The sequence below is a fragment of the Ailuropoda melanoleuca genome, chromosome 1, assembly GCF_002007445.2.
Source record: "Ailuropoda melanoleuca isolate Jingjing chromosome 1, ASM200744v2, whole genome shotgun sequence".
NCBI classification, from domain to species: domain Eukaryota; kingdom Metazoa; phylum Chordata; class Mammalia; order Carnivora; family Ursidae; genus Ailuropoda; species Ailuropoda melanoleuca.
The window spans coordinates 68,152,744-68,178,632 of record NC_048218.1 but is presented as its reverse complement, the minus strand read 5'-3'; the positions used below and the strand labels follow the sequence as shown (position 1 = coordinate 68,178,632).

General features: G+C 41.1%; 2 protein-coding genes across 4 annotated transcripts in view; both read left to right on the top strand.

Annotated features, from left to right (window-relative positions):
• The first annotated feature begins 1,511 nt into the window (after nucleotides 1-1,511).
• Nucleotides 1,512-21,330, top strand: TCTEX1D2 (Tctex1 domain containing 2). Its single transcript, XM_034660116.1, is given in 6 exon segments — nucleotides 1,512-1,771; nucleotides 4,691-4,824; nucleotides 9,526-9,595; nucleotides 18,469-18,532; nucleotides 21,182-21,224; nucleotides 21,227-21,330. Coding segments are annotated over 6 exon segments (456 nt in total). The 5' UTR covers nucleotides 1,512-1,652; the 3' UTR covers nucleotides 21,253-21,330.
• PCYT1A (phosphate cytidylyltransferase 1, choline, alpha) overlaps nucleotides 9,525-25,889 on the top strand; it is a 53,620-nt gene continuing 37,255 nt past the window's right edge. Inside the window, exons 1-3 of one of the 3 annotated variants that reach the window (XM_034660081.1) lie at nucleotides 9,525-9,595; nucleotides 18,469-18,532; nucleotides 22,298-23,049. The gene's annotated coding sequence lies outside the window, so the exon portion shown is untranslated. Of the gene's footprint in view, nucleotides 9,596-18,468; nucleotides 18,533-22,297; nucleotides 23,061-23,094; nucleotides 23,817-25,889 lie in introns of those variants that run through there. The other 2 variants (XM_034660085.1, XM_034660095.1) reach the window with 2 other exon arrangements.

The following is a 25,889-nucleotide window of genomic DNA, read 5'->3' as shown; positions in this document are numbered from 1 at the left end:
ATGATTTCTTAAGGCTGGTGAAATAGCAAGGAGAAAATGCTATCAGCCCCTAGGAGACATTGGATTTCTGTGCCAGGCGAGTCTGTGGATATATGACCACAGCCAATGATGGGACTGGTGCTGAACCAAGGGGCAGCTAAACAGGACATGGTTGAGGCAGCACTGAGCTGATGCTGGGTGCACACCTCACCCCATGGCCCTTGCACAGACCCTGGTCTGCTGGCCAGTGCCAGGAGGAAGGTTCAGCAACCCAGCCAGATTATGAAAGGTCTTACTTGCAGTGAATGCTGGGGAGGTGGTCATAAAGAATCATTGAAAGATTTCAAGCAGAGCAGTGACAAAGGAAAGCCATTCTGGGGACAATGTGAAGGGCAGACTGGGAAGGTGAAGTTCTGGGAGTTTATTGGAGTCAGGGAGACCAATCTAAGCTACACTAACAAGAAAACACATTGTAAGCCAAAACCTGGAATAGTAAAATTAGTTGGTCTCCACTGGAACTTGCAAAGGTATACTTTTACAGAAACTACTCCCTTTCCATCTTAGAGAAGGAAGTTTTGCAGTTTGTTAACCCAACCAATAGGAAGCCTGGATGGATATTGGGGGAGTTTCTTTTCCTGTGTTTTTTAAAGATCTTATTTATTTATTGAGAGAGAGTGTGTGAATGAGCAAGAGAGAGAGCACAAGCGAGGTGAGGGGCAGAGGGAGAGGGAGAAGCAGACTCCCCACTGAGCAGGGTGCTGGATGAGGGGCTGGATTCCAGGACCCTGGAATCATGACCTGAGCAGAAGGCAGACGCTTAACTGACTGAGCCATCCAGGCACCCCTTTCCGTAGGTTTTGAAGCTGGTAGAGGCCAGGATAATACGGTTTTCCAAAAGCAGGACCAGAAACTGGTGGGGAATACACCTGAAATCTCCTTTCTGAATTTCGCACTGGATCCAGGGATGTAGGTGAGGCTGGGGGAACTGTGGGTTTGCAGTTATAGACTAGAGCAGGGCACTGAGAACTTTTTCTGTAAAGGGTCAGATCAAAGTTTAGACTTTAAGGGCCATATGGTTCTGTTGCAATTGCTAAATTCTACCAATACAGCGCAAAAGTGGCCACACAATGTGCAGGTGAGCATAGCTATGTTACATGAGAACTTCACGGATACTGAAATTTTAATTTCATGTGTAGGTTTATGAATTAAACTTTTGATTTTTTTCGATCATTTAAAAATATAAAACCCGTTCAAAAGTCGTGCATAAAGAAATGAAGGCTGCACTTGCCCACAGGCTACAGCGTGAAGACCCTTTATTTAGTCAGGCCTCCGCTACTCAATAGCCTTATATGCTTGGACCTCTATTGGCCTCAGGTTCCGCGTCAATTTCCTAAAATTGTGGCGCGGTTAATAAAACCTGACTCGCTTTAAAGTGCTTTGGAATTCGTGTAGGGCTATACCATCCTTAGGCCGAAGTTACGGTAGCTGTCGCTCCATCAGTTCCCGCCCAGCAGCCAGTGCGCAGGCGCGGGGGAGGGCCGCTCTGCTGGGAGCGCGCGGCCGCGTCACATCTGGGCCCAGGGAGGCCCTGTTGCCCGGGCGACGGTTTCTCAGCTCCCTGCCGCAACCCGCTAGGCCTTCAGCGCGATACACTAAGCCAAGAAGCCCTAGCCATGGCCTCGTCCACCCCTGCGTCCTTCCTTATGCGCACAGCCGACGGGTTGCCTGAGACTGAGAAGAACGCAGGGGAGTCCGAGAATACCTACATTCTGCGGCCCATTTTCCAGCAAAGGCGGGTAACGGATGGGTTGTGTGTGTGGTGTGGGGGGGGGGAAAAAAAAAAAAAAAAAAAAAAAAAAAAAAAAAAAANGGGCGAGCCGGGGAGGGGGCGGGCCGGGGCTGGAGAAGAAGGGGCAAGCCCGGACGGTGGGACGCTATCTTTCTTGAGCTTCCAGCTGCTCTGCGCAGCTGAGGACCCGACCTGCAGTTGCAGTGTTAGGGCGCCGGGAGCGCCTAAGGCTAGCGCAGTGGGAATGGTTGGCCCTAGGAGACCCTGGACGTGGGCAGAGGAAAGGAGATGGGTGGAATAGAGAGAAGAGCAGTAAAGAAGCGCTTTGCATCGAATACCATTCAGCCATTTCGAGGGTTACTGTGTGCATACGTGTGCCAGAATACGCTTACTCCTCTGCAGGGAACGGGACCTGTATGCATACAAAGTCTTACCCAGGTATCATCTGATGTTCTTGGCCCACCACCGTGATACCTTCCACCTTCCCAGAATTAAAGTACACAGTCTAGTGCAGAGGACAGTCCGCTAGGGCTCTAGGATCCATCCATCACTCAGTTCATTTTCACAAGATAAAAAATTGAATTAAAAAAACAGAGCCCCTCTGTTGCTTGAAACCAGACTACTGAATCAAATGCTTGGCAAATACTGGAAGCCAGGGACTTTGGTTATAATGTGATAAAAAAAATTTCATGCAGTACTTTTTTTTTGGTGGGTAGAATGGACATAAAAAAAGGTATGTTCAGTTATCATGGTAAAAGTTTCTAAATGCATAGAATGCCATTCGCCTGCATTTCTGTTGTAAAAGAGAACAAAAGCAGAACAAAATTAACATATATTATGAAGGAATAATCCTATGAGATTATTTGTGATTTGTTTGAAGAAAACTTGACATTTCACTGAAAATGAGAAAGGCTTAAGTGGAAGAGCCAGATATAGTATATTTGTTAATAGGAAAACCCCTTTTAGAACAGATCAAATCTTGGAAATTTGTCAATGATTCTAAAGTTCATCTGTGAGAATAACCAGGCAAGAGAGCAAAGAAAACACTGTTAAAAAGTAATAAGGGTTGCTTCAGAATTTAAATTAAAAAAAGGAACCCCTCCCCCCCCAATAAGGGACCACTAGGGCTACCAAATGTTATACCTCATTATAAGCTGAAAACCTAAAACATTCTGGTCACTTGGCACATAATAGACAAATCAACTGATAGAATATATAGTCCAGAAAATGAACCTAGTGTTGTAATATATGATAAATACAACTAAAATGTGAATGTATTTTAGGGTGGTGAAATCAAGGGCAATTTTTTTCTCTGTCTTCGTTTATTCAATAATCTATTCCTTCCAAAAGTATTTATTGTATACTATGTGCTGGGTGCTGTTCTTTTTTTTTTTTTTTTTAAGATTTTATTTATTTATTTGACAGAGACAGCGAGAGAGGGAACACAAGCAGGGGCAGAGGGAGAGGGAGAAGCAGGCTTCCTGCTGAGCAGGGAGCCGGATGCGGGGCTCGATCCCAGCGCCCTGGGATCATGACCTGAGCAGAAGGCAGATGCTTAACGACTGAGCCACCCAAGCGCCCTGGGTGCTATTCTGAGAAATGGGGAGATAACAGTGAACAAAGCAGATAGAAATCCCTGCCCTCGTGGAGCTTATGTTCCAGCTGGGGAAAAGGACAACAAATAGGATAAATACGTAAGTGAACTATATAATGTATGAGATAGTAATGAGTACCAGGAAGTGAGATATAAGGTGATGTGGTAGGAGGGCAATTTGAAATTTTAGAGAAGGTGGCTAGGGAAAGTGACTTTTGAATAAAGACTTGAAAGTAGTGAGGGAGATAGCTATGCATATAGAATGAGACTTGAATTTCAGGCAGAGGTTAACAGCAAGTGCAGAAGCACTGAGGTCATGCCTGGTGTGGTCAAAGAACATAGGGAAGACCAGTGTGACTGGAGTGGAGAGAACTAGCAGGAAAGTAATAGAAAGGTCAGAGTGTTTGATAGGGTAGGTCCTATGGGGCTGTGCAAGTCACAGTTAGGATGTTGCTTTTACTCTGAGTGAAGTGGGAAGCATTTGGGATTTTTTTTTTTTAAGATTTAATGTATTTATTTGAGAGAGAGAGCGTGCAGGAGCGGGGGGAGGAGCAGAGGAAGAGAGAGAAGCAGATTCCCTGCTGAGCAGGGAGCCTGACGTGGGTCTTGATCCCAGGACCCTGACATCATGACCTGAGCTGAAGGTAGACAGATGCTTAATTGACTGAGCCACCCAAGCGCCCCAGGCATTTGGGATATTTTGAATAGAGGAGTACCATGATCCAACATATATTTTAACAGGACCAGTTTAGTTGCTATGTTCCACAGGATATGTGGGCAAAGGCAGAGGCAGAGAGACTGGAGTGGAGCCGTTGTAATCCAGGCAGGAGGTAATGGTAGCTTGGAGCAAGCTGGTGGCAGTGGGGTGGTGAGAGTGATTGAATTTTAGATTATTCTGAAGGTAGAACTGATAAAATTTGCTTATGAATCAGGATGTGGTTTGTGAGAGAGAAAGTCAGCAAGACTGACCTCAAGGTTTTTGGCCTGAGCAACTGGAAGAATGGAGTTACCATCGACTGATAGAGTTTTGGAGAGAGGAGACAGCCCGGAGCTCAGTGTTGGCTGTATGAACTTTAGTTGTGCATTAGACATCCAGATGGAATACGTGTTGGAATATGTGGTCGGAAGTTCAGGGGAAAGGTCCAGGCTGTAGGTATAAATCAGGAATATGACTTGTTTTCTTAAGTTGTGTATGTCACTTTTATAATAAAAAGCATGAAAAAGAGGAATTAAATTGTTCTAGGGACAAAGGCTGGGGGCAGTTGGGCTGTGAGGGTAAACTGAAGTTTTGGAGTTACCAATTAGATGTTTCAAACTGTTTCATTTAGGTTCAGACCCTCTGTGGTTAAAGAATGTATCCATGCCGTGCTTAAGGAGGAGCTGGCAAATGCTGAGTACTCACCAGAAGAAATGCCTCAGCTCACAAAACGTTTATCAGAAACCATTAAAGACAGATTAAAAGGTAATTGTGGTGATAATTGGAAATATGTTCCCTTCAAACATTAAATTTTATTCCTTTGTTTCCTTCCCTATCTTTAAACAATGGGCGTAAGCTGTGGATTCTTTTAAACACAATTTTTCTTCAATGTCTAGTCTTCTCAAATATTTGGTAAATTTTACTCATGGGGTTTTTGCAGATAGTGGGAAAGTTAAAGATATGAAATAAAACATTGTATGCATGCACTATCTGAGAAATTCCAGTGTGGGAAAGACCAGAGGTTACAAGGACTCCTTTCTCCCATCATTCTTGGTTGTTTTTCTTACCAACGTATATATTCCTTAGCCTGTCATTCATACCCTCACTGTCTGGTCTCAGCCCATCTCTCCTGTTGAGTCCTTGACTAGTCACCAGACTCAACTCTCCACTCTAGCTAAGCTCTCTCCATCTATAGAACACACCTCGTGCTTTTTCTCCCTGTTCTCTTTGTCTCTGCCTCTCTCTCTTTTTGAAAGATTTATTTATTTGAGAGAGAGAGAGAAAGTGTGTGTGCATGCGCCAGGGGAGGGGGAAGGGGGCAGAGGGAGAGGGAGAGAGTCTTTAAGCTGACTCCATGCTGAGTGTGGACCTGGAGGTGGGGCTGGATCTCATGACCATGAGATTGTGACCTGAACTGAAGCCAAGAGTCAGATGCTTAACTGACTACACCACCCAGGTGCCCCTCTTTTGTTAATAATGTTATACCATCTGAAAAGTCCTATCTACCTTTTTAAAAATAGAACACTTTTTGGAGAGAAGAAAATGTCTATGTAACAGTAATACATTTTCATTGTACTAACCTAGACCATCTAGAAAAGTACACATTTAAGTTTTTTAAATTATATAAAATTCCATTACCCAAAGGTAGTTACTGTTTAATGTTTTGGTGTACTTTTTTCTTTTTCTTAATTTATTTTAATTTTTAGAGATTAAAAAATATACAAGAGTACAAAGAAGAAAATAGCAATTCTGTGTATTTCTATCACCCAGAATTAACTACTGTTAATTTTTTTTTATTTTTACTTTTTTACTATTTTTATTTTTACTTTTTTAAAAGATTTTTTATTTATTTGTGATAAAGAGAGAGAGAGAGCACATGAGTGGGGAGATGAGCAGAGGGAGAGGGAAAAGCAGACTCCCCACTGAGTAGGGAGCCCGACTCGGGCTTGATCCCAGGACCCTGAGATCATGACCTGAGCCGAAGGCAGACACTTAACCGACTGAGCCACCCAGGTGCCCCTATTTTTACTTCTTATTGAAAATTCACTGTTAAAATTATTGTGAAAAAGATACATGTCCATTATAAATACATTTAAACAGTGTAGAAAAATAAATAAAATTAGAAAATCATCTCAAATGCCACCACCACATATCAATATCAATATTTAAAGATAATCATTAATATTAGGTGAACATCATATCAGACCTCTTTTCTATGTTTATATACATAAAAATAAATACCTTAATTACAATTGGGTACTATAGACCTGTTTCACATAGTGACATAGCATTCATTCTGTAGATATACATATATATATATTTTTTGCATTCATTTTATACTTAAATGGAATGATTGCTCACTGTTTAGTCCATTTATCATGCCATTTGCACTGCCGAGTTCTTTATTTTGGTTTGGTTCTTACCTGATGAGATTTTGTTGTAAGTTTTTTCAGGAAAGGCTCAGAAATGCTACATTTTCTGGGTTCTTTCATGTTTGAGGATGTCTGCATTTTGCCTTTAAACCAGAATATCTTTTGGATGAATATAATATTTTGAGGTGATAACTTATTTTCTTGAGAATCTTGTAGACTTTGTTTCATTGACTTCTGGCATTGACTGTTACTGTAGAGAAATCTAAAGCCACCTGATCCCATCCTTAACCTTGATGCTCAATAGCTTTTTTAGAATATCGCTTGATAGTGAGCATTTTATATCTTTCAATTTGTGGATTTTATTTTTTCCATATCGGGAAAATTTTCTTGTATCTCTGAAAACATTTTCTGTTCCATTCGTTAGGTTCTCTTCTTTAGGACAACATACCAATATGTTGAATCATCTTTATCTTCCATATCTATTAGCTTTTCTGTGCCATACTTTCTTCCCTTTCCTTTGATATTTACTTGTGATTATCTTAAGCCAGTAATTCAATTTTCATTTGTGTCGGTTCTGTTCCTTGCCATTTTTAATTTTTTAGGTCTGTACTGATATTGTGTGAATATTCAGTTTGTTTCTTAGGGGTGTGATCTTCCTTTTCATTTTTCTGTTGAATATAATCTGATTGAGTTCTCATTTTTTGAATTTATGAGCTTATATTATATACTGTGAATCAATTGTGAAGAATTTCTCTTTGTTCCTTGGTTTATATTATCTCCTAGGTTGAGGGTTTTGTTTGTTTTTGTTTGTGTCTTTTAAACAGTATTTTGTTTTTTGTTTCCTGTTATTCTTTTGTTTGTTTTTCTTGCTGCATTATTGCATATTGCCACTCTTCTTTCCATTTTACTCTGCTGTGGTGTGGTTTTCAGGTTTTCCATTTGCTCTTTTCATAAATGATCCAACATGGTGTGGGTGATTTCTTTTGTACTCTCCCACCATATCTGAGATTATTTTATTTTTTCCCTCAGAACTACAATTGAAGTGCTGGGTATTTAATAGTCTAGCTGCATCGGTATCAGAAAAGGATGCAGAGAAATGGGTAGGAGAAAGAGGAAGCTCTGCGGAGCTGTGTGCAGTATTTTGGGCTCTGTCTCCTGAGATTTTGTCAAGTATCCTGAATTAAGATTCATGTCTCACCTGGGAGGGGACCTGTAGTCTTCAGATTGTTTGCCTAATGTGCTATATAATCCTGGAACCTTTATTTTGATCAAAGAGAGTTGGCTATGTTTCTATTTTGTCCATTTCCTTTCCTTTTTTTTTTTTTTAATCCCCCTCCAACTGTTTCCACTATTCCGTGGTTAGAATAGGGGGAAGATACAGATACCCATTCAGTTTTCTTCTCTCCAGATTTGGTGTTAGTGAGAATTTTCAGGATTTTGCTGCTTTAGCAGTATAGTTTCTGGGGAAGCAGCAGAATTGTGCTGGGCCATAGCATTATACTCCAGAATCTTAAGTTGTGGTTTTCTTTTCTCCCTTACTGAACAGCTTACAGTTTTCTAAATACCCCATACTCTGTGCTTTTGCACATGCTATTCCCTCTCCATAGAATGGAGACATTGTCTGCCTATTAAATTCCTACTTGTCTTTCAAGACTCAACTCATTTATCTCATCCTCCAAGAAGTCTCTTCTGGTCATCCCTTCCCCACTGTCCAGATAAGGGAAGGAGCTGCAGCTGCAGCTCTGCTTGGAATTATTATTTTTGAAAAGATTTTATTTATTTATTTGACAGAGAGACAGCCAGCGAGAGAGGGAACACATCAGGGGAGTGGGAGAGGAAGAAGCAGGCTCCCAGCAGAGGAGCCTGATGTGGGACTCGATCCCAGAACGCTGGGATCACATCCTGAGCTGAAGGCAGACGCTTAACGACTGCGCTACCCAGGCACCCCTGCTTGGAATTATTAATATGTTGTTTTTTCATTTTATTCTTCATTTTTGCCTTCCCAACTACTCTGCGTTCTTTAAGGCAAGAAGATTATCTTTTTTTTTTTTAAGACTTATTTATTTGTTAGAGAGAGAGAGAGCACAAGCAGGGGGAGTGGCAGGCAGAGGGAGAAGCAGGCTCCCCACCAAGCAAGGAGCCCGATGGGCTTGATCCTGGGACGCTGGGATCATTACCTGAGCGGAAGGCAGACGCTCAACCGACTAAGCCACCAGGCGTCACAAGAAGAGTGTCTTATTTATCTCTGTGTTTTGAGGACCTATCAGTACCTGACTTAGAGTAGGAGACAAAGGAAGGAGGCCGAGATCTATTGAGAAACTAGTATGTATCATCAGTACTGTTCTAGATGCTTTATGTATTACTTGTGAAAATAAAGGGAAACCTCACTAAAATGGAGTTGGGAGGCCAGAAGGAGGAGCTCTAATACCGTTCCACTCCTTATCAGCTCAACAGGAAGAAGCCTGTACTTCTACTACCCCAGCAGGAGGAAGAGAGACTTTCTCCTTGTCCAGCAACAGCCCTGCCAATGAGAGACTGTCACAATTCCAGCAGTGAAAAGCCACTACATTTCCCACTCCTGGTTTACTTCAAGGGACTTTTTGTTTATAACAGCCCTCCTGACCTCCTTCTCTCTTCTATAAAAGAACCAGCTGCTTCTTTGTTCCCTGGGCTTGCCTATGGTTTTGCTATAGCTTTCATGTCCTGAATTATAATTCTCTGCCCTTCCTGAAAAACCCATTTTTTGCTGGTAAAATACCTTTCAGTTTTATTTTTAAGGTCAATGTATTATATCTTATCTCATCTCACCTCACAACATCCCCAAGGAGGTAGGTTATAATATTCCTATTTAACAGAGGAGGAAGACTTAAGCCAAAAGGGTGAACAGCTTGTCTAAGGTTACACACTTGGCAAGCTGACTGACTTATTTACCAAAGTAAGATTTGTCCTCAAGTCTTTCTGACTCCCAAGCTTATCATCCTACTCAGCCAGTCCTTGTGGACTGAATGCCTATGTCCATTTCTAGGCAAATTCACCTTCATTAAATAACTTTACCACTTTCACTTATAGATAACTTTCTTATTTTTCTTTCTAGAAATGGGATTTGACCGATATAAAGTGGTGGTACAAGTAGTGATTGGAGAACAAAGAGGTGAAGGAGTATTGTGAGTAGTTGGTTTTTCCTTCTTGTTTTTATTCTGAAATGTTTTTTATTAAGTATTCATCCTCCTGACAATTCAGTAAGATTGCGTCTCTGTAGGAGTGAGAGGAAAGGACAGTATAACAAAATGCAGCTGTGAGCCAAAAAGACCCTGGCACTGAACAGAGAGGTTGACAGTGTGGGCGAGCTCTGCAATGTAACTCACTTTTCGTAGTATCCGTAGGCCAGTAGGTCTTTTAGGGTTTATGTATATATGCTCCTAAGTAGAGTACGGCAGTATGTATATATGTTTCTTCCTCAAGTCCTTCTTTTTTTTTTTTTTCCTTCCTAAATACTTCTTGCCTGGTTTTTGTTCCTATCATTCCAAATTAATTTCTTTAAAATTGTCTGAGACCTCCTTATTAGCATATGTAGTAGTTCTTTTGTAGCTCTTGTTTTTGGCCTGGGCTTCTGTTTCTTTTTTTTAAATAATTTTTTTTTAAGATTTTATTTATTTATTTGACAGAGAGAGAGACAGCCAGTGAGAGAGAGAACACAAGCAGGGGGAGTGGGAGAGGAAGAAGCAGGCTCCCAGCGGAGGAGCCTGATGCGGCGCTCGATCCTAGAACGCCGGGTTCATGGCCTGAGCCGAAGGCAGACGCTTAACGACTGCGCCACCTAGGCGCCCCTTTAAATAATTTTTAAAAAAGATTTTATTTACCCATTTCAGAGAGAGAGAGGGTGGGCGCACGCACATGCGGCAAGCATGAGCGGGGGAAGGGGCAGAGGGAGAAGCAGGCTCCCCGCTGAGCAGGGAGCCTGATGCGGGGGCTCCATCCCAGGACCCTGGGATCATGACCTGAGCCGAAGTCAGACGCTTACCTGACTGAGCCACGCAGGCGCCTCTTGGGCTTCTATTTCTTAATATTCATTCCAGTTTATTTTGGCCTTGATGTCACTTATCTAACTTGTTTGTCTTCTGTTTTTCTAACCCTTTCCTTCCCTGGTTCCTCTTTCTCCCCTGCATTGCCAAAGCTGTGAGCTTTCTTCAGGGCTCAATTCTTTTTCTTCTGCTCTACTCAATGCTTTCTCAATGAGCTCATTCATTCTCATGACCTCAAACTGTCGTTCATGTATTGGAGAGTTCAAAATGTGTATTTCCTGTCTTTTCCTATGCCCAGGTGTTAGTCTTCTGTTTCCCTTTGCAAACAGTACTGAATATATAATATTTTGTAAGAAAGTTTTGAAGTATTTGTTGAACGAATTTTATAAATACATTGTACATAGTATCACTGAGAATTTTTACTATAAAATGTTAGATTTGGAAGGGACTATAGATATTTTCTAGTGTCTACGCCCCTTAATATATGGATGACACTTTTGAGGATCAGTGTGATTTGCTCCAAATTCTGTATCTGGCTGGTGTCAGATAAGTAGCGCCTAGCCTTCTGACTTCTGGCACAGTCCTCCTCACCGTGGTGCCTCCTCCCATTTGGGCAAAAAAAAGGCTTTAGATTTTCTCACCTCAAAGACGTAAAGAAATACTTTACTACTCTATCACCTCAGATTCAACATGTTCAAATACAGTTGCAAATTTCTTCTCCCTTCTTCTTCAGTCAGCCTGCCATTTTAATTTCTCTGTCTTTCACAGTATTACAAAGGTTCTATTAACTCTGGCTTAAAAACTCGAAGTCCTCTTCTGTCGTATTGAGCCGTTACTCTTTCCCGCCCTGTACGCTGTGATCTGGCTGCCAGGCTTACTTAGCAGCCCCTTATCAGCATTGCCAGACTCTGGTCTCTCTCCTCTACAATTCATTTTGTATACTAGACCAGTCTTTCAGAAGCACACCTCTTCCGTAAACTCATTAGAGTTTATTTTAAACCCTGTCAAATATAAACTCCTTAAGCTGGTTATGATCCCCTTTGTTAAATGTGATAAGGCCAAACTCTAAAGCATAGCATTCAAAACTACTGCCACTTCCTTTTTAAAAACTTTTATCATCTAAAATTTCAAACATGTACGAAACTACAGGGACTAAGGAACTCCCATTTTTCTATTACTTAGCTTCAAAGTTTATCAGCACCTACGGGTGTTGTTTTATTTATACCTGTACCTATTCTCCCTGTCCCACCAGATTATTTTGAAGCAAATTCCAGTCGTCATACCATTTCATTTGTAAATACAGCAGTATATAATATCTCTAAAATATAAGGACCCTTTTTAACATAATAGTATATCATCGCATCTAAAATATTGTCAATCCTTAATATTATATAATATTCGGTTAGTGTTCGGATATCCCCAATTGTCTCATATATAGTTGACTCTTGTGCACAATGTGGAGGTTAGGGGTGCCAACCCCTGCACTGTCAAAAATAACTTTTTATATATGCATATGGCTTTGACTCTCCAAAAACTGAGCTATTAATAGCCCTCTGTTGACTAGAAGCCTTACTGATACCATGAACAGTCAATTAAGACATATTTTATATAGGTATTATATACTGTATTCTTACAATAAAGTAAGCTAGTGAAAAGAAAATGTTATTGTTATTTTAAAAATCATAAAGAAGAGAAAAGATATTTACAGTACTGTGTTTATTGAAAAAACATCGGCATATCAGTGGACCTGTACAGTTCAAAGTCAAGTTGTTCAAGGATCAACTGTATATGTGTATATATGTGTATTTGTGTGTATGTATTTATGTGTTTATATATATTTTTACAATTTGTTCAGAGCAGGATCCAGATAAAGGCCACATGCTGCATTCAATTGATACATCTCTTAAATTTCATGACCCCAAGATCATGACCTGAGCCGAAATCAGGAGTCAGACACTTAACCAACTGAGCCACCCAGGTGCCCATATTGTGGGTTTTTTTTGAGCACGTCCTTACTTTCTGGCACTATAAGATGCTTCATCTTATTCGTTCCCAACCCCAGCCCTATAATTAGCCATTTTTCCAAAGAGCTCTCGTTCATTTTATTGGAGAATGGCATTAGAAACTAACATCTGGGCACTAGGTGTGGCCCTTAACTTTCTAAATATTGCTTCCTCTCTTTTTGCTCTCTCTTGTTCTTTTTGGACTCCAATTACCTGTGTTTGGATTGGGATGCTCTTTTTACTATACTCCACATGTCTCTTATGCTCTTCTCTGAGTTTTTATTTTTTCTCTCTGTGCTTCCTTTTGGGCATTTTTCCATTGACCGTTCAGTTGACTAATTCTCTTTTCTGTTGTGTCTAATCTGTTATTCAATCCACTAACTGAATTCTTAATATCAGTTATTATGTTTTTCAGGTCTAGAATATCCATTTAATTCTTTTTTATTCATTCTAGTTCTCTAGTGAAATCAAATGAGGCACCCAGGCACCCAGACATGAGCTTTATTTGAAGAATTTAAGAGATTTTTTTTTTTTTAAGATTTTATTTATTTATTTGACAGAGAGAGAGACAGCCAGTGAGAGAGGGAACACAAGCAGGGCGAGTGGGAGAGGAAGAAGCAGGCTCCCAGCGGAGCAGGGAGCCCGATGGGGGGCTCAATCCCAGGACCCTGGGATTATGCCCTGAGCCGAAGGCAGACGCTTAATGACTGAGCCACCCAGGAGCCCCTGTGTAAGAGATTTCTGAATCTGTCCTGATGAGGGAGGAAGGGGCCTTTCTCTCATGTCTGTTACTAAAATGTAAATCAAGACAATTGTTGATCAAACTTACATACTATTGATGAGTAGTTTTTTTTTTTTTTAAAGATTTTTTATTTATTTGACAGAGATAGAGACAGCCAGCGAGAGAGGGAACACAAGCAGGGGGAGTGGGAGAGGGAGAAGCAGGCTCATAGAGGAGGAGCCTGACGTGGGGCTCGATCCCATAACGCCGGGATCACGCCCTGAGCCGAAGGCAGATGCTTAACCGCTGTGCCACCCAGGCGCCCCTGATGAGTAGTTTTTAGCCCCTATTTTAGTTAGTGTGATCATCAGGGGGAAAAACCTTTTCCTAAGACACTCAGCTGCAAAGGGCAGGCAGTGCTGGAATTGCCCTCAGTGATACTGCACTCCTCTGGAAAATATGCTTTCAGGCTCCTTCCTATGGCCCAAGGCAGCAGCAAATCCTTCCTGTCACCTCCTTTTGGCCAAAGCAGCCAAAGACTTAAAAGTCTTTGGTTCACAGATGGCTAGATCCACAAGTACTTTACTGTTGAGCTCCACCTGGCACTTAACTAAATTGACAGTGAATGCTGGGTACTTCAAGCCGTGTTCCTGGGAGGCCCCTGTAATTTGATTAATCCAGAGTGTTCTCATGTTCCTCTTCTTCAGCCTTTGCACTTTTGTGCATTTCACAGACGCTCTGGTCACAGCTCTGACCACCAACCTGTAGCACGTGCATGCTGCATTACCAGTCAGGGAGGCCAGTGAAATTACTTTTTATCTATGTTCTTCATCCTCCCTCTCTCCTCCTTTTTTACATTTTGGTCATAGCAGTTATTTCATAGTCATTGTCTGCTTATTCTCGTATCTGGATCATGTTTGATTCTGTTTCCACTGATTTTTTTTCTTCTTGCTAATCCTTTATGTGACTCTGTCTCTCAGCAGGCCTGGTTTAAATCTTGGACATTGTGTCAAAAAATTATAGAACCTCCAGATAATAGTACTGTCTTCCAGGGAGAGCTTTATTCTTTCCTTTTCCATTCAGGTAGACTATGGACTGCTTACCTTAATCCAATTGGGTACTAAGCAGAGTTGAGGTTAGGGGGCAATTTTGATTTGATGCTCCCCCTACCTTCAGTTCACCCTCCTTTCTTGAACGTAGCCCTCCAGATCTTTCAACTAAGACCCTGGAACTTTCATTGAGACCCCACCCCCATCAGGTACCAAGTTTTATACTTGTTTCCTCAGTATAAAACTACTCTTTACTTCAACATTTTTTCCTTAGTGTATTGGTTTCCTATTGCTGTTGTAAAAAATTATCACGAGTACCTAGTTGGTTCAGTTGGAAGAGTGCGACTCTTGATCTCAGGATTATGAGTTTGAGCCTCACATTAGGTGTAGAGATGACAATAAATAAATAAGTAAATAAACTTAAAAAAATTATCACAAACCCAGTGGCATAAAAATATTATTTTACATTTCTGGAGATCTTAAATCCAAAATGGGTTTCATTCAGCTAAAATCAAGGTATTAGAAGGACTGCATTCCCGGGGTGCTTTGGTGGCTCAGTTGGTTAAGCATCTGCCTTCGGCTCAGGTCATGGTGCCAGGGTCCTGGGATCGAGCCCCACATCAGGCTCCCTGCTCAGTGGGGAGCCTGCTTCTCCCTCTGCCTGCTGCTTCTCCTGCTTATGCTCACTCTCTCTGTTAAATAAATAAATAAAACCTTTAAAAAAAAAAAAAAAGGATTGCATTCCTTCCGGAGGTTGTAGGGAAGAATCCACTCCTTTGCCTCTTTCAGCTTCTAGAGATTGCCTGCATTCTTTACCCTTCCTCCATCTTCAAAGCCAGCAGCATAGCATCTTCAGATATTTCTCTGCTTCACCACTTCCTTTCTTTTATAAGGACTGTGTGATTACACTGAACCCACCCAGATTATCCAGGATGCTCTTCCCATCTCAGGATCCTTAATCATATATCTGTAAAACTCTTTTTATTTTAAAACTCTTTTTAGGGGAGCCTGGGTGGCTCAGTTGGTTAAGCATCTGCCTTCGGCTCGGGGCATGGTCCCAGGGTCCTGGGATTGAGCCCCACATCGGGCTCCCTGCTTCTCCCTCTCCCTCTGCCTGCTGCTCCCCCTGCTTGTGCTCTCTCTCTCTTTCTCTGTTAAATAAATAAAATCTTGAAAAAAAAACTTAAAAAAATAAAAATAAAACTCTTTTTATTTCTTTTGCCATATAAGGTAACATATTCACAGGTTTTGGGGATTAGAACATAGATATATTTGCTGAGAGGGCCATTATTTTGCCTACCATACTTGGCTTTCAGTTTCGGAATTCAGCACATGTCTTGAGGGGAAAACCTACCATGTGACAGGCTCAGTTCTACTTTCTCCTTTTGGTCCCTCAAGTCTCCAATTTTATCTCCCTAGCCGTGCAAGTCTGCCAGCAGTCTTGGCTGGTTTCTTTTTCCCTGAGTAATTGGTTCTCTAGCTGGGCTGGGCAAAGCCTGTATTCTTAGCTTCTAATCCTGTGCCTGGTTTGGGCAAATGCCCCAGGGAGAATTCCGATGCAGGGTATCAGCTTACCTCCTTGCAGTTCACCTCTCTCTGGAATTTTGGCTACCCTAGTCTTACTTGCTTCAGCTGCATTCAGATTCATTTTATCCAGCCTTGCTAATTAATCTTGGTGGGAACATTGGCCTGCTACAAACTGTTCCATCATACTTCTGAGTCCTTTTGACACAAATATATATACTTAAATACAGCATTTTTGTCCCTGTATAGCCCAGGCTTTGGGTGTGGCCCAGAAGTCTCAGGTTTATTTTACACATTTCTAGCCCTACGCCTGGAATTATTAGTCATTTCTCTGAGGAGCCCTGGTTCCTTTTATTGGCAAATGGAATGAATATAGACTGAATTTTGAAGGCAAGGATTGCGTTTTATGCATCTTTGTATCATTTGCACCTAGCACTTTGCTTCATATATAATAGACCCTCAACAAATGTTAAGTACATTTTTATATTCCTGCCTTCACTTGGTTCAACTCAGCTTAAGTACCACTTCCTTCATGAAGTGTTTTTTGGCTTTTTCTCCTGTCTAAATTCTCTAACTTCTGTAGCACTTCTACAAATTCAGTTCAAATGTTATACGACTTGGACTTGGACTTGGACTAGACAGGCTTTACAATTCTTTTGAATCCTGATAACCTATAAATTAGTATCAACTCTACATTATCTTATTCTTTTTATGTGTTAATTTTTTTCACCTAATTGGGGATTGAGGATTGAGGCAGATTTTATTCTTTTTGGACATATAGTAGTTGCTAAATAAATACTTGTTGGTGATGAGTAGGTTGATTTTATTTCACATTGTTACTGTTGCAGTTTAGAAATAGGTGAAACTTTTTTGACTTAATGTGTGAAATATCAGGATGGGAGAGTTCTTCTATGCAAAACTTAAAAAAAAATAAACCACTTTCAAAAATGAACCTGGGTGGCTCAGTCAGTCAATTAGGCATGTCCGGCTCTTGATAGCTCAGATCTTGATCTCAGGATTGTGAGTTCAAGCCCCATGTTGGGCTCCACGCTGGGCATAAAACTGAGTTAAAAAAAAGAACGTATCATATCATTATGATATATGTGTATCTCTCTCTACAACTTGAAGCTGAACTGCCTAGGTTCAAAGCCAAGCTTTGTCATTGTTTGTTTGAACTTGACAAGTTTACTTAATTTCTCTGATACTCAGTTTCCATATTTATTAAATGGGTATAGTAACAGTACCTACTTTACAGGGGCGCCTGGTTGGCTTAGTTAGTTAAGTGGCTGACTCTTGATTTCAGCTCCGGTCACGATCCTCAGGGTCCTGGGATCCAGCCCCGTGTAGGGCTCTGCACTCAGCACTGAGTCTACTTGTCCCTCTCCCTCTGCTCTTCTCCCTCCTCTCCCTCTCTCTATAAAATAAATACATGACATCTTTAAAATGCTAATGATGACTCATACATACATTTAATTAAAATGTAAGAACATTTGTATTTTTTTCACCTAACATTGCATTGTGAACATATTTTCATTTTTTGTAAAGTTTATAAACTTTTTTATAAGTGTTTTGTAAATATCTCTTTAATGGCTGCATAGAATTTCATTGCCACGAAATACCATGATTTCCTCTACCATTTACTACTGTGCATTTAAGTTGTTTCCATTATTTATTTATTTATTTAAAAAATTTTGTTTTTAAGTAGTCTCTACACCCAACATGGGTCTTGAACCCACAACCCCAAGATCAAGAGTTGCATACTCCACCAACTGAGCCAGCCAAGCACTCCATAAATTGTTTCCATCTTTTAACTGGCTTTAATTTTGCCTAGTATTCTTTCTTACTCAAGATTTGGGGAAAGAATGGCTAATTTGAGAATTCAGAGGTAGCATAGCAATTCTGTAGAGAGAATACTGGTTTTAGAACTAGTTAGAAGATTGAGTTCTAGTTCAGAGTTAGTCCCCTTCTTTTCTGGAGCTCTACAAAATGATCAGGTTGGACTAAATAATCTATTGGGTCCTTTCCAGACCTACTTTTTTATATTATTGTGCAGGATTTCAGTCGTAAGTCTTAGGTATTATTTCCTCTAGAAGTTACACAAAAATATCTTGGCTGAAGTAATCTATGACAGCTTCCCACCCAAAATATCAAAGACTCAAGGTATTGACTTGTAAGCTGTCAGGCAGCCGGTCAGAGTCTGGGGTTGCTAGAGTCCCTGGGCTGTTACCTCCAGTGACATCTATGATTCCAGTCCCTTCTAGTTTACCCAGTATATTCTGCTGTATGAATAGGATTTTCTGTGTGCCAACCTGTGAAAAGATTTAGAAGCACTGATCTATAAGAATATATCAAGGAAATAGCGCAGAGGACAATAGGGGAAGGAGGAAAAACTGAATGGGAAGAAATCAGAGAGGGAGACAAACCATGAGAGACTCTTGACTCCGGGAAACAAACTGAGGGTTGCAGAAGAGAGGTGGGTGGGGGAGAGGGGATAACTGGGTGATGGGCCTTAAGGAGGGCGCGTGATCTGATGAGCACTGGGTTTTATATGCAACTAATGAATCACTGAGCACTGCATCAAAAACTGATGTATTATATGTTGGCTAATTGAATTTAAATTTAAAAAAATGTATCAAGGAAGACTTTTGCTCATGGTAAATAGATACAGTTCAGGTCCTTGTTATATTATTTATAATTCTTCATTCTTTGACTTTCCAGCATGGCGGCTCGCTGTTTCTGGGATGCCGACACTGACAACTACACTCATGATGTTTTCATGAATGTAAGTCTATTTGGAAGCCTTTTTTTCCTTTCCAAGGACATGTGGACATTCCAAGTCAAACTAATATCATTAAGATATGAGGTCACTTTAGTTTTAGATGTCTTAGACTCCTGGATGAAATGATTTTACTGTTCCTTTACTGTGTTACTAAGGCAGAAGAAATCTAACGTGCTGCTGATAGGCAAGGAGACTTGTAGGTGTACAGATGACATAACTCTTCACAAGTTTGATTTTGAGAATATCATATGTTTATTTAGTGCTAACAGACATGTGGCACTTGGCCAAGTATGAAGAAATTGGGTTGGCAGTGGGGTGCCTGGGTGGCTCAGTCAGTTAAGCATCTGCCTTCGGCTCAGCTCATGATCTCAGGGTCCTGGGATTGAATCCAGTATCAGACTCCCTGCTCAGCAGGGAGTCTGATTCTCCCTTTTCCTCTGCCCCTGACTCGTGCTTGCTCTTTCTCAAATAAATAGAATCTTTAAAAAAAAAAAAAAAGGAAAAGAAAAGAAATTGGGTGGCAGGGATTCATGAGCAAAGATGATTTTCATTCAGTAATAAAATTATTTCATCTTAAAGCTATTTCTCAAAACTAAGCAAAAATAAAGAGAAATTTTTAAAAAGAGGTTTCATTTAAACATTGGTACATTATTGGCTGAATGTTTTATATATTTTAATCATATATTGTTATACTTGCTTCCAGAAATGATCCCTTTCTCTTTCCGAATGCTCCTAAGTTGTGAATTAGTAGACTCAGAATTAAAGTATAGAATAGAACAGAAACTTGTTGAGTGAATTAGGAAACGGGTTCCAATTCCAGCTCTGTAACTTTCTAATTGAAAGACTTCAGGTGTCATGAGACTTCTCTCTGATTGTATCAGTAACATTAGTAAACTGAATTAGATTTTCCCAAAGAACGGCTGTGGCTTCCTAAACATAATTTGGGGAACTTGTTTAAAATACAGATGCCAAAACACTACTCAAGTAGATTCTGATCAAATAAGTCTGGTGTTAAATCAATGAATCTAAATTTTTAAAAAAGTTACTCACATGATTATGCTTACTGCCAGGTTTGGAAGCTGCTTGTGCTGATGATCTTGAGATACCTTTTAGCTCTAAAATTCTGTGGTCCTATCAAAGTTTCATTTTATGTTCAACTTCCTTAGAGATCAAGGGCTGAATAGTAGGAAGTACTATGTAAATCCCATTTATCTGCTCTCTAGGGGAAGGGTCAAGCTAAGGTGATGATTTTTAATGCTTTTTGGAGTTATTGAGTCCTTATACAATGCAATTCATTCATTCACCAAATACTCTGAGCTCCCATTGGGTGCCAGCCTCCCCTGGAGGTGCAAGGGATAGAACGATGAATGTGACAGGCATGGAGAACTCTGGGCAGTCCTGTAGAAAGGTGGCCAAAGTGGGATCCACAGACCAGTGCCAGTCCTTGAGCTGTTTGTTTACAGATGCTGTTTATAGGTGAGAGAAGTACATAGAGTGTAAGAGTTTAGAAACTCTTATAGGAATTTGACAAAGTAATTTTATATTGATTAAATCTAATCTAAATTAAATCTAATAGTAAAAAGTCTAGGCTATATTTTGTGTGTTTCTTTTTTCATCTCATTTTCCTATTTACTACTTTTTATTGTATTTTACAAAATTATCAGTCCATAAGGGCCTGGAAAGTAAAAAAAAAACAAAAGCAAGTTTTTCACCACAGATAGCACTGTTGCAGGACACAGCTCATGGTTCTCCCACCCAAGGAAAAGGGACCTGGGCTTAACCAAAGAATTTGGCTTTGGTTAGTAATCAGGTACTTGAGTTTAGATTGTTTTCTCCCAGTAGTACGAGGCTAGAGGTGAGATTTGTTGATCTCAGGAGTCACTAAGGCCGGTGGAACTCCTTTAATTACTTAAAAAGTGTTTTAACAAGTTTAACTGGGATCTGGAAAACATTTTGTGATTCTTAGTTAAAAGATAGATAAATGAATTTTATCAATTAAGAACAAACACCCAGAGACCATTTGCCCTTACCCAGAATTTATGACAAGGTGCTATTACGTTTTTTTAAGATTTATTTATTTGAGAGAGAGAGAGAATGAGAACGTGCAGGGGGAGAGGCAGAAGGAGAGGAAGAGAGAGAATCTTTAGCAGAGCGCAGAGCCCAGCATGGGGTTCGATCTCATGGTCTTGGGATCATGACCTGAGTCAAAATCAAGAGTCCGTGCTTAACTGACTGAGCCACCCCAGGATGCTGTTATTTTTATCTGTGATGTTATAATATAGTTATGCATTTATTCCAAGAAACTCAAAGCATTTCATAATTGTTATTTCTGTGATAAATCAGGAAAAATGGGAATACTCATTTTATGAAATAAAGTTCATTAGTTTGTATACTCCTACCTTCAGAAAGTCTAATTCTTTACCCATCCTACCCTTTGAGCAAGCAATTTTGTAGTTACCCTGAAGCAAGCACCTTTATAGCTATATTCTGGAAACCCTCTGTATATTGAAGAAGGAAAAAACCTTCATGATTGAAAACTGGCAGGGATCTGAGATGATGTTCATTTCATTGCCTTTGCTGCCCTTAGCCCTTCATTAGCACTAACATTCTGGATTTGCGTGTGTTTTCTGTTTTGTTTGCTTTTTAGGACAGTTTATTCTGTGTTGTAGCGGCATTCGGCTGTTTCTACTATTGAATCTTTGAAAAGTTGGGTAAAAATATGACAATGAAGAAATGTAAACTTTTTTATATTGTTAACTATCTCAACAAAATAAAGATAATTTGGCATTTTGGCAACTGAGTCTAGTCAGTTTTAGGCCTTATATTTTAGTGTTTTGATTTTATTGTAGTGTGTTCTTATTGTATTTGCAAAGTGGGAAAAATTTGTATTTCAATTGTTCAAACATAACCAATTGTAAATATTTGGGTATATTTTCTACCAGTGTATATTTTCAGGGTTTTAAAAAAATCATATACACAATTTTGTACCGTGATTTTTCACTTCTTATAGTGTCATGTGCAGTGTTCATATCATTTTATTTCCATTATGATTTTCATAAGCATAATTGAATAGCAGCACTTACTCCACTAGGTTATCCCATTGGTTATCATTGCCATTTCCTTATTAAGGGATTGATTATAATTTTTCACTATTACAAATAACACTGAGATGAATTTATTTGTGCATAAAGGATTTTTGGTACATTTTGAATTGTTGTCTATCTCTCATCCAGTGTTTCCGCTTAGCTATTGCCATCCTACACCTTACACAGCTTATTAGGTTAAACGCACATTAATTTTCTCCAGGTTTGCTGTAGTGTTAGGAACATTGTCCCAGTTGTATATGAAATCAGCCCTCCCTTAAAGACTCTGAGATTATTCTGGTTACTATCCAAGCTCCCACTCTCTTTGTAGTGATGTTCCCCTTGTAGTCCCTGGCGTCTTCTCCAGCTAGCAGCCCTTATTTGGAGCACCTTAGTTTACAGGACACGTGCAAGTAACTATTTGAAATTCAAAAGGGAAAAAGGGTTACAATTTAAATCCTATTTCTCCCTGGGGACTCCTCAACACAGTCCTGAGTGTATCCACCCACTTTTCTTCTCAGCCACTTTCAAGGCAAGCATGTAGACAAAAAATAATAATACATTAAAAAGTTCTTTTACATTCTTCTCCCATAACATAGGGTATTTGCTTGTCTAGCATCTATGGAATCAAAAGAGACCCCTCCAAAGGTTCATTCTAGCAAAGGAAAACTTTTCTCTTTACCAGATACCCTGCTACCTGTGATTTCCTACCAGCTGGCCTCCCTTGAATCCGCTCCTGCTCAACTAGCCCTCGGTTGATCCCTATTGATCATTTTTCGGTGAGCCAACCTGGGTCAAAAATAACGGAAACGAGGGTTCGGGGCCAGCTACAGGTCACCACAGGGCTGGGCTGACGGACATGGATTCTCCCTACATGACCAAGTAGGGCGAAGTTGGCGCTGTGGCGAAGCAACCGCAGGCCGAGAGGTCTCGGGCGGAAGGCGTCACGGCCACCTGTCCCGCGCCGGACGCCGGCGACGGAGCGGAGAGGCTGGAGAGGACAGGTCCTCCCCGGGGGGAATCTGGCCGGAGCTGGGGGCGCCACGGGCTTAACGCAACTTGACTGACTGCCAGCGAGCACGCGCGACAGTTCACGGCTGTATCTCTTTACGAGGAGGCGTCTTCACCCCAAACTCCGGTGCCGCATGGAGGCTGGCCCTTGGCCATTTCGTCTCTTGGGTCTGCTGCTCTCTGCTCAGCCACGCCATCCCCGGAGCCTCTGTGGAGGCGGAACTACTGTGTCAAGGGTCGTAGTTTTCAGGGAAATGTCGTAGTCGGATTGACAAGAAGGCGGGCAGTAGGCGGGACTTCCGGCCCGCTGTTCCGTCAGCTGCCTTTCCCGGGCGTCTCCCCGCAACCTCTTCAACTTCCCTTGTCCGTGACTCGGCGCCTGGGAGAAAGCCGAAGAGACTGAGGCCGGGGGAGCGTGAGCTGCAGGTGAGGATCCGGTGTGTGCATCTCCTTGCTGCTCTCAATCAGAGGACACGGTGTGGGGCTAGGACCGCGAGGAGACTGACTGAAGAGTGGGTCAGTGACAGCGAGGGGATGTGAGGAGGAGTTACGAGGCTGCTGTGACCCAGGGGCAGTGACAGCGAGGGGACTGTGACCGAGATGTAGCTGCTTGCGAGGAGTGTGCGACCCAGGAGCAGTGAATGCTAGGGGACTCTGACCTGGGAGAGCGCGAGGCAGAGGCTGCGAGAGGACTGTGACCGAGAAAGTAGGAGGCAGTGCCTCGGAGGAGACTCAGGGTCGAGGGAGGGTGACTGTGAGGGGTCTAAGGGAGCATGAAGCAGCGGCCGGGGGCATCTTTGATCAACGAGCAGTTAACTTTGAGGGGCTGACTTGGACTACAGTGTGGGCTCAGTGACCGGACATGGCACTGCAGGGTTATGTTTGGGCACGGGGTGTGGTTGAGCGGTCATGACTGGGCAGAGAAGGTCTTTCATGTAAAGAACACTGGTCTGGGTGGGACTTAACAGACAGACCTGAGTTTAACTTTATGGACGGACGTCTCGTGGCCGGGAAACATACCTCAAGACCGAGGTCCAGTTTTTTCATCAGTGAATGGGAAGTTTGGACTAGATTGATGTTATCTGGACTATGGGTTCCATCCTGTTACTGGGTTGTGAAATCCATTTAGTGGATAGCACCAGAATTTTTTTTTTAAATACAAGAGAAATTTTCAGTGTGTTCACATAGTAAGGGTAAGTATTGCTTCATGAAACTTGTTTCAGTTATGTATGTATGAGATGATGATGTAAAATGGATTTCATGTATCCTAAAATATGTGAAATGTAGTAAAAGTGTTTAAACTGGATTATTTCTGAGTTTTCTCTCAGGTCTAAAATGCCATGATTCTTTGTTTAGGGGACTGTTTAGAAGTACAAAGACTGGCTCTATGGCTGGGGGGACAGGCTCCATCAGATTGACTTAACTGGAGAAGGCTTCCCAAATATAATTGAGGTGACTGTTATGACTGAGGACTGAAACTCAAGATCTCAGCTGGGAGAACCAGAACTTACATATTGAACTGGGGACAGTGATATTTATAGAAGCAGTGAGGATATAGGAGTTTGTGATAGGAGAAACTGCTAGGAAAAGACATTGAGAAAGGGGAAGCTTTGAGAAGGGTAGGAACAAGGCTCAGGAAGGGAACTGAAGATAGAGACAGAAAACATTCTGCCAAGATGGGGTTTGGGAGGTAAAATGGGGGTAGGGAGATGCAGCCTTTAGGGTCCTTTTCAATCTTGATATTTAGTCATTCTGTAAGTACCAAGAATTGCTGGTAAAAAGATATTAGTTGAGAATGGGATTGGTGCAATAGTCAGTGGTAGGCAGATGGTGACCATCATAGGGAAGAAAGGATGAGGCTAGCAAAGTCAACAGTGGTGACTAGAATACCATATGGGAGAGGCTTTGATGTATTTAGCTGTCCAGCTCACAGATTTATGTACTAGAGGCCAAGACTGGCAAACTGGAAATAATACCATGCCTTGAGTAATTCAGATGATGTTTTAGCGGTGGCTTTATCCCCTACTGATCCTCATTCCTGAGGGCTGTTAGTGATGCAGATGACACGAACTGGTGAGTTTCACTATCTCCTCTCTACATACCTTTGTAGAAGGTGCTACCGATTGTACCACCCAGTGTTTTTTAAAAACAATATTTAATAGAAGAAACTTGAGGTAATTTTAGCTTATCTGACATTGCATTTATCTGATAATCTAATAGTCACCCTCACCTCCTACACACATATACTTTGTGATAGAGGAAGGGAGTTCAGAAAGATTCTTGAATGGTAAGTTATTGAGTTGTGAATGATGGGGGAGAGTCTTTGTTTAGATAAAAAATGGCTAGTTATACCTTTTTCTAAAACATTAGATGTTTACTTGGCTTACATTATACATAACTGAAAGGAACTACGCAAGAATTTCTTTGTGTAACAGAATACAGTTGACCCTTGAGCAACACATGTTTGAGCTGCATGGGTCCACATACACGTGAATTTTTTTTTTGATAAATGCAATACTGTAAATGTATTTTTTTCTTCCCTATGACTCTTTCTTTTTCTTTCTTTCTTTCTTTCTTTCTTTCTTTCTTTCTTTCTTTCTTTCTTCCTTCCTTCCTTCCTTCCTTCCTTCCTTCCTCCTTTCCTTTCCTTTCCTTTCCTTTCCTTTCCTTTCCTTTCCTTTCCTTTCCTTTCCTTTCCTTTCCTTTCCTTTCCTCTTTTTTCTCTTTTCTCTTTTCTTTTCTTTCTAGAAGAGAAAGTAGGGGGGAAGGTCAGAGGGAGAGGGAGAGAAAGAATCTTAAGCAGGCTCCACACCTAGCTTGGAGCTGAAGTGGGGCTTCATCTTACAACCCTAAGAATGTGATCTGAGCTGAAATTAAGAGTCAGACGCTTAACCGACTGAGCCAGCTAGGCACCCCCTTATGATTTTCTTTCTTTTTTTTTTTTTTTAAAAAGATTTTATTTATTGATTTATTTGAGAGAGAGAGAGAGCAAAGCAAGAGGAGGGGAAGAGGGAGAAGGAGAAGGAGAAGCAGACTCCTTGCTGAGCAGGGAGCCAAATGTGGGGCTCGATCCCAGGACCCCAGGACTATGACCTGAGCTGAAGGCAAACACTTAACCGACTGAGCCACCCAGGCCCCTCAGCCCCCTTATGATTTTCTTAATGATATTTTCTTTTCTCTAGCTTCCTTGTATTCCTTGTTAGAATACAGTAAATAACATGTGTAACATACAAAATATGTTAATCAGCTATTAATGCTATTGGTAA